The sequence below is a fragment of the Pleuronectes platessa genome, chromosome 17 (genome assembly GCF_947347685.1).
Source record: "Pleuronectes platessa chromosome 17, fPlePla1.1, whole genome shotgun sequence".
Classification (NCBI taxonomy): domain Eukaryota; kingdom Metazoa; phylum Chordata; class Actinopteri; order Pleuronectiformes; family Pleuronectidae; genus Pleuronectes; species Pleuronectes platessa.
In genome coordinates, this window is record NC_070642.1 from 10,398,272 (window position 1) to 10,413,432 (window position 15,161).

At 46.5% G+C, this 15,161-nt stretch overlaps 1 protein-coding gene across 1 annotated transcript; it reads right to left on the reverse strand.

Annotated features, from left to right (window-relative positions):
• Positions 1–1,974: 1,974 nt before the first annotated feature.
• On the reverse strand, positions 1,975–14,788 carry lrfn5b (leucine rich repeat and fibronectin type III domain containing 5b). The gene is made up of 6 exons (XM_053445244.1): positions 14,347–14,788; positions 8,009–8,925; positions 7,074–7,248; positions 5,270–5,609; positions 3,821–4,121; positions 1,975–3,688 (listed from the first exon to the last, which is right to left on the reverse strand). Exons 2-6 carry the CDS (start codon positions 8,897–8,899, stop codon positions 2,993–2,995), a joined length of 2,403 nt encoding a protein of 800 aa, XP_053301219.1. The 5' UTR covers positions 8,900–8,925; positions 14,347–14,788; the 3' UTR covers positions 1,975–2,992.
• Between the last annotated feature and the right edge of the window lie 373 nt (positions 14,789–15,161).

A 15,161-nucleotide genomic window follows, 5' to 3' on the forward strand; every position in this document is an offset into this window, starting at 1 on the left:
ATTTTGGTTTGGCCTTCACCGTCTTCCAAGCCCACGAAGACCGAGTCCTTTGTGGGCCGGGTAGACCACGTCCTCCAAAGTATGCCACGCCTGAATTGAGACATAGCCCACAACTTTCCTAATGCGTAAGATGGCAGCGTTCATATCCAAGATATTTTGGCTTCATTAGGTAATGGTGGGAAGAAGTGGCGAGGCAGCATCCATCTTTATATCCAGTCTATGGGCTGCATGTCTGTTTGCGAAAGGCAAGTCAGGATTGGCAGGTCCAGCTCTCAACTGGGCCAGCAGGTGGGAGGTTGTTGATGGTGGGGGAGGTCAGAGGAGCTGTTCAGGAGCATGGTGAGACTATTAGAGTTGATGCAAGAGACAGCAGAGAGGAGGGAGGGAAGTCAGACGGAGGAAACATGACGGGGGGTTTGGAAAGCGGGTCAGGCCACTGCAATGTTGTGAAGGGGAGCATCTGGTTCTGGCTTTGGTCCAAGGGCTCCGCGTCATGCCGCTTGCCGCCTGCACCTCCAGCAGAGCCCTCTCACCCCACGTTCAACCCACCCCCGCCCCTTCACCCCCTGTGTGAAGGTGAACTGAATACTGAGGAGCCAGAGGCTGCACGGCTAGCTTTACAAAGGATGTTCTTTTCTCTGTCTCCTGCACTCCTCTTTCTGTTTCACTCTGCATTCTCTCTCACTCTCCGCACCCCGTGCCATCTTCCTCTCGTCTCTCTGTGAGCCGTCTCGCTTTCTTCTCCGCACCTCTCGCTCCCTCTTTTATTTCTTCATCATCACCCCTGCCTCCCGCCCTCTTGAATTTGTTTCACGTAGAAAAAAAAATGTCTACTCCTCTCTGCTTCAACCCCCCCCCCCCCCCTCTCTCTCTCTCTCTCCAGAAATGCATCTATTATTAACATAAACTTCTGGCTCTCGCCAAGACTGAACCGATCAGGCCAAGCATTTTAATCACCCATAATGAGCAGGGTCTAATGAATAAAAGTCCTTGAATCTAGCCTGTTTAGTTGACTGCAATTAATTTATGTCTTGCTGTATATGTGCAACTCATCTTAACAGGTTTACCCTGCATAACATTGTATTTCTAACATATCCGCTGTTTCCCCCAAGGTTTCATGCTCTGAGAAGAATACCAGTGCATGTATACAAAAATCAATCAGGCAGCATCCAAGCTCCGCACTACAGAGTGGCTGAGAGCTTGTATTCCCGCAGATAATGAACACCATATCAGTGCTGCTATCAGGCCGACGTTACTGTAACTGTAGAATTAGCTGTGCATGGGCTCCCACTGTGGAGCTTGTGTGTAACATCTGCTGCGGCAGGTTCCTGCAGTAATGGCTGACATCCGAGGTCAGAGGCACAACATTGTCAGTCGAGATTCACAGGCAAGAAGCGTCCCCTGGTGTTACGGTGGGGGTTTCTACGAGACGTCTCAAACAGACAAATTAAAGGAAAACACGAAATGCAAGAGCCACACAAAGGAAACACAACCACAATGGAGGTGAGTGACAATGGATGTTGACAATCAAACGAGCAGAGTTACTGGATGCATGAGTCAAGTGAACCGACGTCTGTGTGACATCTGTATGAGTCAGTCCTGCTCTTTTCAAGGTCAACATTTGCTGTTACCCATTTCTGATATGGTTTCGTTCCCATTGTGTGGCTTGAGAAGTTGTGTTGTGGCTTCAGCGTTCATGTTGTGGCTTCTCCATTTGTGTTGTGGCTTCAGCATTCATGTTGTAGCTTCTGTATTCATGTTGTGGCTTTTGCATTTTTGTTGTGGCTTCTGCATTCATGTTGTGGCCTCTCCATTTGTGTTGTGGCTTCTGCATTCATGTTGTGCCTGTTGCACTTGTGCTGAGGCGTTAACGGTCATGTTTTCTGTGTGAAAGACGTCTCCATTTCCTGACGTGTGGGGAAAAGTTTGGAGGGGGGGCATTCACAAGGCGGAAAAAAGATCAAATTGAGTGCGTCCCTTTTATCACTGGTTTATTTATACTGGTAAACATCAAACAGAAACAACAGCAAAATCAAGAGCTGGCGTCCTTCCATACGTATGATTATCGTTTCTCTTACATCAACAAGATCATTTACAATGGTTGTCATCGTCAGTAAGTAAAAAATATGGAAATGAACCACGCCCCTGGATGGAGTTCTCTTGTCAAATAAGATTACCTGCACCTGTCACGTCGTCCATGTTGGTGCGATTGTTGTTCAAATCGGTCGTGACAGGAATCCTATCGCAGTAGAGTCTTTATGTAATTATGTGATAAAAATGTATCGATTCAAACCGGAGGGCAGTATTAGGCTGAGTCGACTTGTGCCACAAATATGCTGCATTGTGCTGTGTCTGGGAGTGATGGTGAGGAGGAGGTGGAGCGCTGTCTGTCTGTCTGTCTGTCTGTCTGTCTGTCTACTACATTCTGTTCCAACACCTCTGGGATGTAGAGCACATTCGTAATCTCTCCAAACCACCGGCAAGTTAATTAAGTCACATGTCATCATGTTTCTGTAGAGCTGGAGACAAGAATCATGTTCAGAGATTGTATCATTTTAAGTAACAGGCAATGAGACTGTGAGTATAATAACCCCACCCTCTGCATGTTTCCTGCTTTGTTATAATACAGTGTCGAGGTTACTGCATTCAATACCATATGAACACTTATGGTTGTAATGAGATATACAGTATCTCACACAACTAAACATTTTTGTACATGACGTCGTTTTATACATTGTTGTGCCTTTCGTCAGAGTTCGATCAAGTGTCGTTATAAAGAAGACTTTGATAGGTTATAAGGTAGAAAACCAACGTGAAATGTTTCCCACGACCCTGTGTGTCTGCCTTGCCCTCAGATATATGAGAGAAGCTTACAGGTCCCTCAGTAGAGAGCGCAAAGCTCAAAACAAGGCATTAAATCCCTGTCTGTTCCTCGACGGGCCACAAATCCGATCCAAAAAAAACCAAGAAGTCACAGGTTATAAACTCCAAATCATAAAGTGCTCTCCAGAAGCCACTCAGACCTGGAGAGCTTGTCCCTGGCCCTGTGAATGTTTGTTGTGCTCTCGAGCTGCGGCAGCTCCACGCTCATCGACAGGCTGCGTTTGGAGCGCAGGCTGGCCCCGGTTTTGGGGTAGGCTACATAGCAGTGCTCCCTGTACGAGTCCGTGTTGAGGGAATGCCTGCGGTTCACCCTCACCGCCCCTGCAGGTACAGTCATGTAATGCTGTCGGGGGGGCTGGTGTGGCCGGGGAACCCTGGGGACGGCGGTCCAGTTGGTGGGCTGGCCGGGAATAGCCAGAGCGACGCTGGTTGCCATTTTAACCTCCGATGAGTTATTGCGGTTCATGTTCTCAAGCTCAACATCTGCCTGAGCTTCAGACCGGTGAGCCTCTGATGGTTTTGGTGGGGCAAAGGAACGTTTGGGCCTCGGGGCACCTGGAGAGGCCGGGTGCCAGCTGTGGCTGGCAGCGGAGGTAGAGACAGTGCAGTCAGGGACAGTAGGTTTGGTTGAGGCTACAGCTGGCGGTCGTTGCTTGTCTGGCTCTGGTGGAGGCAGGGAAACTCTGAGGCACTCCTTGTCATTCTTTTCCGGACGTAGAACTTGCTTGGAGAGGGACTTGGGGATCCCACAGCCCTGTAGCTGTCCATCACTGCTCAGTGACCGAATCTCCCCCATCTCCAGAGCCTGACATGACAGGAGACAAGCAGGGGAACAAAAAACAGGGTGAGGGCGCTTTTTTTAGACACCTCTGTTTCAATATCAGCAAAGATAATGAAGAGAAAAAGAACAAAACAGAGGGAGTCATGCCAAACCGACCTTATCTGCATCTCCTTGGTTACACACCCGGTAGCGCACAATGAGGAAGATAATAAAAGCCAGAACTGAGGCCACTATAATCCCTCCGATAATAACCACAATGGTGCCGCCGAGAAACTGGGACTGCATGAAATGGCATCTCAGGTACTGCGGCTCTGTGGTGAAGTGAATGCAGCCGATCACCCTGGTGGCAGTCAGTGAGGTCACCTGGTCGTCATAGATTGCCAGCACGCACAGGTCGTATTGGGTTCCAGCCGCCAGGTTGTTTACCAGGATGTCTTTACTGGTCGGAGGAATCATTCTGGAATAAAAAACAAAACAAAGAAAAAGCTTTGTGAGTTCCGACACAGATTAGAGAGGGTTAAATGAAATGAGACAGAAGCAAATCAGATAATCTGTTTTATTGTTTCGTGACGATAAAACTACGTGACAGTCCTTTATCTCTCAGGGGGCTATTTAAGATCTGTCTAGGCATAAATCTTTTGTGACATTTGGGTTATTCTCACTGCAACATTATGGATAAAAGGTTGCTTTCAGTAGCTGCGGATGCAGAAGGCCTCCGTCTGTTCAGCACTAGACTCACCCGTCTCCCTCATAACTTCTAAATTAGAAAGTCATAAATTTGGTCAAAGTTCATATGGAAAAAGAATCGTCTCAACAACAATCCCTTCATACCACATTGATTTACACTAAATATGGAGCGAGAGAACTGAGCGATGAAAGACGTCTGTGTCGGAGGCTTCCTCAAATGGACGTGTGCAAAGCGTCTGATTGTCCTTTGTAAAACACCGGTTGACTCCTCTTTCATCTTCTTATCAGGCCGCAGCTTAGTGCTGACACTCGGTTTTGATTTTGTTGATTAAGCATTATCAAGGTTTTGCACATAGCAAATGGTACACTCCGGCGAGGGAGGATTACGAGTGGAAGAATCAGGAGTCAGTTACAGTGCATTAGTCTGTCTTTCTGATGGGATTTATAGAAGCTACAAATAATCACTCTGACAGTCAGGTCCAGTTCTTAATGACTAAATATCCAAAGGGATTTAAGCATTTTAAAGTAGGCTAATAAGGTAAAACAAGAGTCATGGGACTGGGATATGATTCCAATCAGTTTAATCTTATTTGCATGCGTTAAGGCTCGGATGTTTGTTTTTGAGATTAAATAGCTTTGTTATACCAGTATTTTTTTAGAAAAAGAGAATTTCCATAAATTAATCTATTTATTTAATTTCTCGCGGGTTTATTCTGATGAATTTTTATTTGGATATATGTGTTTATACATGCATTTGTTTTATTTTGGAATGCTTAGGGTTCTCTCTGTATTTCTGAAGTTGCCAATGTGAGTGTTATTGTTTAAAAACGATTTTTTTTATTAAAACAGAGCATGTTCTTCAACCTGAAATTTGATGGTGTTTATTAATACAGCAGCTTCAGAGTAACGTCTCCTCACCTGTACACCAGCGAATCGTCGTATGACCCGTTATATTGGATCTGGAACATGCGAATTCCAGGGATACTCCTCTGGAAGTTAAACTTGACCAGGGCCGAGGTGGACGTGGCCTCTGCAATTACCACTTTCTTCTCCGGGCTCGTCTTCGTGTTCCCCAGGGGAACCCCTCCTCCAGCGTCTCCTGCTCCTGTCTTGGTCACCGTGGCGATATCTGATGATCCGGGGTCGGGCTCCTGCTCTGCGATTGTACTGTTGGTGATGTGAGGGAGTTTAGCAATGACCAGGTCCACGGTCTGCTGGGCCTCGCCGGCTGGGTTGGAGGCCACGCAGGTGAAGGAGCCTGGGGAACAAACTAATCAGATTAGCACTCACCCTCATATTTACTATAATTATGATCATTAGCATTAAATCAGTATTAAGACGATCTAATCATTGTCAATCATATTTGTGAAATTGGTTGAACATTTCTCATCCGTGTTACAAATACAAAGATTACAAAGACAGATAGTATACAGCTCCCCACTGGATGTTTATGTGGACCAGCTCTTGGCCAACTCAAGACCAGAGCTGGCCCTCACCTGGCCCAGATGAAAGAAATCAGATCTGTGCCAGAATTGGCCCGTTGTGCCAACAGACACCGGTCCAAGCCTGTTCTGCGGATCCTACACTTGGGCCCCATCCAGCTGCCTGGCCCAGATCTGTCGCTCATTTTGTAACCATTTGGCTCCCATATCGATTTTTTGAAATATTTAATATTAGTACTGAACACATTTCAAAATTCTAATGAAACTAACCGAAGATGCTAGCTTTCATGTGTGATGGTGTCAGTGTGTGTTTTTGAATTCAACTTAGTCTTTTACTGAACTCACCAGAAACTTCCCTCTGTTATTTCCCTCCAGTGTCTCTCTCCCTCCTTTTATCTCTAATCTCTGTACGTCTCAGAATCAGATTCACACAGCCCCGGGATAAGTGCACATTTATACTCGAGCTTAAAAAACGTTTCAACTGGCACAGACGTGTCTCCACATGTATTTACACTATCCTGGGAAGAATTGTGTGTCTGTGTCTTTTCATTGACTTTGTGAGCAACTCCCAATGTATTTGTTCTGCCTGGGCTCACACTGGGCAACGCTGTGCTTGGCTTAGCGTAGCATAATGATTAGAACGAGAGGAAAACAGTTGGCGTGTCCAACAAGTTCTGCCTAGCAACACCTGTAAAGACGGATTTTCCTCCAGTTGTATCTATTTATTTTTTAGTTCATACAAAAACTAGTCTAAAATTGATTAGGTTTGGCTTTACAAGAATTTATGTGATTTACTTTTTCCTGGCACAGAGCAGTGAATCCCGGGATGATTGCCATCACTGTAAGATTTCCTGTCAATCAGTGGAGGCTCCAAAAAGTAATTATCCTTTGTCTGGCACATAACCTGGTGCCAAACCAAAGTGTGTTGCATCTCCCATTAAAGAGCAAAGCTGAGGTAAGTAAGCTAAGCTTTTCAACAACTGGAACTGGCTTATTGTTTTAACTACAGGCAAAGTCTTGAAAAAAAAAAAAAAAGAGCATCTCTTAAAAGCTTCTGGAGCTTTTCATTTCAAATAACTACTAAATCTTAACAGTCTGTCATCAAGTTGAAAAAGTCTCTCTTCATTCTATCTATGATTTTAATCATTCTTCCACACTTCAACATTACCACCTGGGGCAGACAAATAGACTCGGGCCTATAGGCTTCTGCATACGCAAACAAAAAGACAAATTTTGTTGAGTCAACAAAACAAGCACAGCCACCGGGGGTGTAAACAGACCAGAGTCCTTCACGGTGCTGATGAGGATGTCCAACGTGCCGTCTGTGTGGACCGTGGCCCTGGAGGAGTTGGACATAAGGCGGCCATCAGGGGCGATCCAGTGGATGATGGGATCGGGGTCGCCCCTGGCCTTGCAGCGCAGGGTCACGCTCTGACCCTCCAAAGCTCGCAGCTCCTGAGGCAGAGGGAGGCAACGTAGTTAGCAGGAGGACTTCAGCATATGCTAAACACACAGTGATAATGCACTGCGTCCTAAAACTGAAAAACAACTTGGACTCTCAACATCCTCTGTCTATAACATATAACAATTAATGCCTTTATTGGAGATGTTGTGTTTTAGTGCTTTATTCCATCTAAACATAATCAAACAATTGATCATGATTGGTCGTGATATTGGATTAGCATGATTACCAAGGCACGATTATCAACATGACAGCAAATTGCAGTGTGTATGAGTCCAGGATAATTATCCATGCAATTATGCAAAGGAGGTCTGCTGAATGTAAATGAGATGATATAGCTGCAGTTATTTGGCAACGGTTTGATCATAATTTTGTTTGGATGCTTGAATCAAGGGCTAAATCACTGTAAGCTTTTGCTGTGTAATAAGAGCTTCTGTGTGGATCCATCATAAACCTGCAAATAGCTTTAGTAAAATGATAACTGAAGATCCTGCTAAAGAACGTCTCTGAAAACTCCCCACAGACCACAGTTTGATTAGATTTGTTGGAGTATGTATTTTACAATATTCAGATCAGCGTCCAACCCACAAGTGGTGTTAGACACCTCTGGGTCTCAAAGCTAATATTTGGTGTGTCAGTCAGAAAGCACACAAAGTGCCACCTTGGATTGACAGAGGAGGAATTCAATATCTCGCTCAGACAGTTTAACAGTAGTAAGTGTTATGTCGTATCAGTTAAATGCAGAGGTTATACCTGAGAGTGCCTGGTGATGAGAGGGGGCTCACAGAGGAACTCTTCCTCTGAGACGGTCCAGAAGTAGCGTCCAGCAAGGTGTTGCGGTGAAGCACAGGTCTCCAGATCATCCTCCCTCCGCAATCTCCGAAGCCAGAGCAGCTCACAGTTACATCTCAGAGGATTCCCTCCAAAGCTCAGGGCGAAAGATAAAGGACCCATTATCCCAGAGTTGGCCAGGACCCCTGCTCTTTGGAAAACGGGGTCAGGAGGAAGCTTCTGGAGCTTGTTGGAGGTCACATCCAGCCGTTTGAGCTTCTGCAGCCCAGAGAAGGTTCCTTCTGGGATGTAGCTGAGCATGTTGTGGTCTAAATTGAGGGTGTGAAGACTGGGCATCCTCTGGATTGCCACCCATGGTGCGCTTTCCAAGTTGTTGTAGGATAGGTCCAGCTCCTCCAGTGCCGTGAGGTCATTGAAGGCCCCGATATGGATGTGTGTGAGTTGGTTGTTGTTCAGGATGAGGTGGTGCAGCTTGGACATGCCACTGAAGGTGTCGTTGGTGATGCGGGCTAGCCGGTTGCTGTCGAGGTGAAGAGCTCGTAGGTTCTCTAGGTCTTTGAAGGCATGAGGCGCAATGGTGCCAATAGTGTTCCGAGAGAGGGTCAGGTCTACCAGCCTGGTCATGTTAGCAAAGTCCTTGCGTTTGATGCTGGTTACAAAGTTATCCCCTAGACGCATCTCCACCGTGTGCCTGTCGATGTTCGGGGGCACAAACAGCAGCCCCTTCTTGTCGCACAAAGTCGCCAGGTTGGGGTTGAGCATCTGGCAGACGCAGCGTTTGGGGCAGACTTGAACTTTGTGGGCTTTGACAGCCACCCCGAGAACTATCAGGTAAACCAGGAGAGACTCCATTTGGCTTGTCAGTCAGGTTAATACACCTAGAAAAGATCAATGCAAAGAGGGAGAAAAAAAAGAAGGACAATCTATTTATGAAACTGTGATGTGTATCATCTTTATCGGGCTGTAATTTCGGTAGCTGGGTAATCACACAGGCACTGACAAATCCCTCCTTAAAAGGGGAACTGGGGGATTCTGCTGTGTAAAGTCAAAGCTTTTCCGCTAGATTTGAAACACATATCGCTGCCAGCTCACAGCAAGACTCACAGGGTCCAAATTCTGAGCAGGAAGCTAAGCGACTCCGAGGCGGAACAATAAATGCTGCGCAATTAGACATGAAACTAATTAGTCACCTACAGTCTTGAGAGTGAAGCATCCTCACTAATCATGTGTGCTGTTTGTGACAGTTCTCCGTTTTAGCCTCTGCTCCCCTGCTCATGCTTTTTTGATAAGATAATACCAGCCCTTTTATGTTTGTGTACAGAGGGATGAAAGTCCAGACTGACAGTCCGGGGCCTCATCAGAATTAGACTGATATCTCCCAGGATCATATCGCCGATAGGAAAGGGCTGATTGAACCCAGGGCCTCAGCGAGGATGTGCTATGCCTCGCTATTGATTTTCTCTCTGCTCTCTCTCTTGCTGCTACTCTTACTTATCACACGACTGAGATGGGGGGATAAGGAGGGATCCATTTGATGAATCCTGAGACCTTGTCAGGGATATAGCATGTCATGAAACTAAGAATCTTGAGATCAGAACTCTCCAGGTGCACAGCGAAATGTTCCCCGAGCGAGAGCAACATTAGTTGTGATTATATTTACCAAGCTGAAATTTAGTGTCGCTTTGGTTGAGCATGCAATATTTAGCCCTCTGGATGTCCCCCGTTCCAGCACACGGAAAGGAACACCACTGAAAACATACAGTACAACCAGAGCAAGGGACTCTAACCCAGGGCAGTAGTAAAAATCCAAAAGCTCAACTTTAAATACCAAAGAGAATGACTCGTTTATGAGTACAGCTTTCTGTGGTCTGCTGGTAATGCATCCGTTGTTGGCGTTGGGTCTGGGAGAGTGTGCATGAAAACCTTTGCCTCAGCAAAGAGCCTGCCAGCTGAGCACCTTCATGCTTCAAAAGCTTTTGTTGCTCTGGGGGCCGGGACACACAAGTCACAAGTCATGGTGTAATAACCCTGACAGCCGGAATATGAGGAAAATACCATAAGAGTAAAAGCAAACATCAGACGGGACAGAAGTGACACGCTGCCATCTGGGGGCATTTTTTGAAGCAGGCCTGATGGCAGCCGCTGACAACAGCTCATTTTGACGGGGGGTAAAATGTCTTTCAGGAAGGCAAGGGAGAGGTCGACTTAAAATGGCCCATAATAGCACTGGGCGGAAAGATATCATCTGAGCGAGCATTCAGGGTGTGACATTTTCATGAATACTGTTGATCATGCAGCAATGAATCAATGTCTCTTACAGCCTCATTTTTACAAGGGGACAACTTTACCAAGTCACACAGCAGTCCCATTAGGTGGAATGCAGCTTAGGTTGCAGTGGTGCAGAGATCTGAGGTGGTGGTCATTATTAAACGTTGCCTTGCCTCTCTGTAAAAGTGGCAGATGACTTCAGTTTGCTGCAAAGCTATGTGTATGGGCTTCCAAGTACCTGCTGGGAAAGTTCAATTCCCAGACCTTGTTCTATGTGCGTGTGCATGCGTAACAGAGGATAGTCTAGAAAAGCCGAGGTGTTCACGAGTGGGTTTATGTCGGTGTGCCAACCGCCTTCTGCTCTGACTCTGAATGGCAAAGCCTCTGGAAGTGCAATGAGGCAGAGAGGACCTGCTACTTCCAGGCTCGAATGGCGCCGTAGACGTGATATTGATTCACTCTGTGGAGATGGGGCTTTTTTCGTCTGTGAAAACTCAGCCGAACGTGAAGAGAATGGCTGCAATGGTAATCCCTACCAAATTTGTTCTGCGAGGACAAAAGGACAGCCCCTCGTCGCTGAGACGGGGCAGGAAATATCTGTCGCCGTCTCCCTAATTTGCATTTAATTATGGGGGATTCATGGCGATTTGCATAACAGGTTGCACTCATCGGGTACATGAACAAATAAGCAGATAATCAATCTATGCATTCATCAATCACGTACTTCATCTTTAAATGTCACACCCCCGGACAATCATTATCCTTCAGTTTGGGTTGTTCATTATGATGAGACGACTTGGGAGGGCCACACATAAACAAGAAAGCAGATAATCTATTGATTCATTAAGCATTATCCCTTTCTTAGTCAATCAGATGTTCGTTTACTACCTCTGAGCAGGTATTTTCACCCTCAGAGAACAGAACAGACTGACAGCACACACCCACACACACACACACACACACCAGTGGGTGGATTTGTCCCTAATAGAGTTTGCTCACTACACAACAACCCCCAGCTATGGAGACAGACATTCATGCACAGCAGAACCAGTATACTGTAGCAGAGGATATCTATGGTCTCCCTGGGGTAGCATTCGCTAAGAAAAGCCTTACGCAGCACAGTGCATGCCAATCGGCCGGTGAGGTCACAGGGAATATGTTTTCAGATCGTCTAACTTATGCTGGAGATCATGTGAGAGAGCCTCTGCAATCCAGGTCCGGGCGGGGAATCAGGGAAAGCCGAGCCTGCGAGGGGAAGTTAATGAGATGGGGTCTGCTTGGTATGCCTCCGCGCAGGTCGACGTGTTGGCACATGGCAGCATCTCAGCATGCAGCGTCTCACCTGGGTTACTCGGGGGGGAAAGGCAGCTGGACGTGCGCTACTGCCAAAAATAAGCTCTGTTGTGTCAGGGAGGTAAACTGATGCTGCAACGTGATGGTAAAATGGTATCGACAGAGCAGTGAAACGGGTCCTCGGCCTGCCTGCTCTATGAGCCTCAATGGAGCTGCAGCATCGGCCGAATGGGATTATATTTTGACTGGGGTGGTAGAAATTCTATTTTACCAGGTAAATGCTCAGGTAGCCCGAGTCCAAACACCCTGACCAAATATTGATGCTGTTATGGGCCGTCCAACTCACACATCTGTGTTTGTGCTTGTGGGTATGTACTGTGACACCCTTTTCCTACAGAGTCTGCCAATGTTAGAATACGATAGCTCTTGGGTGACAGCCTTGATGCCATGGCAACACAGAAAACGTCAGTTTTTTGGAGAGATGCAATCAGTGGCTCATTTTCAGATTACCTAATAATAATATTTAGAACAAAGAGTCCTATCTGGAGGGGAAATGGGTTGGTTGAAGGCCAGATGAGAGCCATTGTACCGTTTAGGACAATGTGGCGATGGGAGGAAAGGAGATAGTACACTCAGCTAATTCTGTATTGGATTCAGTGTTTGGACAGACTGAATGTAATAAAAACCTAACTGGAGATCTCCATTGATGGTATGTGTGTGTGTGGAGGTATTACTCATGTTGTGGGGACCTAAAACTGTTTACACAATCACATTATGGGGACTTGTTTTGGGGACAAAAAGCACATCTCCATAATGTCAATTATTAGATTTTTAAGATGAAAACATGTTTTAAGGATAGGTTTTGGTTATATTTAGGTTAAGATTAGATTTAGGTTAAGGGTAGGTTTAGGTTTAGGTTAGGTTAGGTTAGATTAGGTAAGTAGTAAATATGGTTAACGCTAGAGAAAGTCTCCAGGAAATCTATGTAAGTCATTGTAATGTCCTCTGAAATCATGGAGACACAAATATGTGTGTGTGTGTGTGTGTGTGTGTGTGTGTGTGTGTGTGTGTGTGTGTGTGTGTGTGTGTGTGTGTGTGTGTGTGTGTGTGTGTGTGCAGCCAGAAGGATAGCATCAATAGAAGAGCTCTTCATCAACTCTGTAATTCTAAGTGTTTTGCTTCATATATTATTACTGGAGTCCCTTCAATATTATAGGAGCTGCTGTCTATACTGGAGCAGAAGAAATGAACGCTGATCACTAATGTTGGATCTTAATACTTGGAACGTTGTGGCGTGTGAGGATGAGGGGCTTATGTCCCTTGGATGCTCTCTGAATATCAATACATCCCATTCAATTGAATATTCTCCACATTAGGGGCAGCAGGTCTGTGGATTTCCCACATCTGCCAATTCCCAGGTTTAATTTCAGGTACAGTACATTTAGGAACAATCTGAAATCCCTGCCTGTCTTTGTGATAACACCGTGTCTGTATTACAGGGGCTTTTTCTTCATGTCACAGTCTGAATGAGGGGAAACAAGGACAGCCAGAACAAAATCCATGGTCAGAGTACCTACTGGCTCATTTCCCCTCTTTCATAGACCCTCATATTTTCCACCCAACACAGCAACAAAATAACTAAATAATGTATAGTCCTCTCCCCTCATTCTGTTGTGTAATCAAAAAAGCGACCCTCTTACAGTAAAGGCACCAAATATGGACCATGCATGTGTGTGTGTGACAAACAATCTCAGATCTTCGTGAGAAACCCTTCTTCGGCCAGAACACAAAAAAAGCTTAATATGTGGCAAGCAGAATAAATTTGGGTCAGTGAGTGTGGAGCGGGTCTGCAGAGGTGCCGAAGAAGCGCACATCACCTTTGTGTGTGTGTGTGTGTGTGTGTGTGTGTGTGTGTGTGTGTGTGTGTGTGTGTGTGTGCTATCAGCTGAAAGGTAGCAGCACACACAGGCTACATCAGTGAGTGCATTAACGCAGCAGTCGGAGCAAATAGAGGCAGCAAAATGAGGCGTGAGCCTGGTTTCACTGGTTATAGCAGTTGCAAAGCTGCCTCGAGCACTCATGAATAATAAGATGTGTGATAACTAACACTAGAAAGGCGAGATCAGTGGAAGTCACCCTATGTAACAGAGAAGGAGAAAACATCTCCAGGACCACATTCTCACCTGTCTTCATCAGTCATCCCACATACTAATCATATTATTATGTTCTACTTAGGCTCATTTAGACTTGATCTCTGCCTAATGGCTGATGTATCATTTGCGTATAAGGGGGCTAAGCCACTGCACAGACTGTCACATGTTATTGCCTATCCTCTGTTGATCAGGAAAGAATGACACGATAAAACACATCGGCACATCTGAGATCTGGATCTTATCCTGCGTGCGGCTCGTACATCCAACAGAGGGCTGAATAATGGCCTCATCAGATTCTTACGTTCACCTGTAGGAGAGAAAAAAAACAGCACAGGATGCAGCCGAGCGGGGACTAAATATAAAAACTGTTATCTGACACAGTGGTTCCTCGGCAACACAAATTCTGACCTTGCGGTGCAGGGGTCCTGCTGGTGGGTTTAACAGCCCCCATGTCACAAGAGGGGGGACATGTGAACCCCTTCAGATGGGGGGGGGGTCCTGGGAGAACTACTTAAAGTGAATGCCCCCTTGCCCAAAGGAGTTGCTGCGATTCACACCAATGGCATCCTGAAATATTGAACTTACCTTGCAGATGGAACATCAAGTCAAGTCAGAGGAGGAGGAGGAGGAGGAGGGTGGTGGGTTTGAGCTGCTTTCCTCCCAGAGGAGCTGAGAGCATACTGATACTGTCTTGCTTTAAAAAAGAAAAAAGAAAAGATGGGATCTCTTCTTCTTTTCTTGGAAGATAATTCAGGTGTCCGGAAAACACGCGTCTCGGCTCCTACAACATGTGATGGTGGCCTGCGTAACCAGCGATGCCCTTCAAGAAATCCATGAGCCTCCACGTAGAAGGACGACCCCTCTCCTCTGAGTTGCTGCCCTAAAAAAAATCGGAGGAGTGCAGCTCAGATTTTCCTGCTTCGCTGGGAAGAGGAAAGATGGAAAACGCAGCGTGCAGGGTCCCGGTGTGGCTCGGAGGCTGCCTGCAGCTGTGCGGGGATCGCCTCCACTGCGCATCCGCACCTCCAGAGAGAGAAAACGCCTTATGTGGCGACGGCGGCTGTTTTAATATCTACAGCGGCCGCCCGCGTTCATGCAGCTGGATGCGGCCAGATGTTCCTGTCGCGTTCGCCGGCGACGCACGGGGGCTCAGCGCGAGATAATCCAGATTGACGGAAAGGTTGCTGCCATAATACAGCCCGTATCTCACCCCCTCCTCCTCCTGCTGCTGCTCCTGCACCCCGGACTGACTGGCTGTCAAGCACCTATACCCGGCTCCATTCCTGACCAGGGGGCTGCTGTGCCCGGAATGGTAATCGGGGCGCTCCGAGCTGCACAGAGACCATTTGTGTGCGCAGACAGATGCAGCAGTGCCTCTCCGCCTATCTCACAGGCAGGCA

Coding starts and splice junctions, on each gene's coding strand:
- lrfn5b (XM_053445244.1), bottom strand. CDS start 8,899: ATGGAGTCTCTCCTGGTTTACCTGATAGTTCTCGGGGTGGCTGTCAAA. Junction 7,249..8,008: donor TCATCACCAGGCACTCTCAG/GTATAACCTCTG, acceptor CCTCTGCCTCAG/GAGCTGCGAGCTTTGGAGGG. Junction 5,610..7,073: donor CAGCACCGTGAAGGACTCTG/GTCTGTTTACAC, acceptor TTTGTTCCCCAG/GCTCCTTCACCTGCGTGGCC.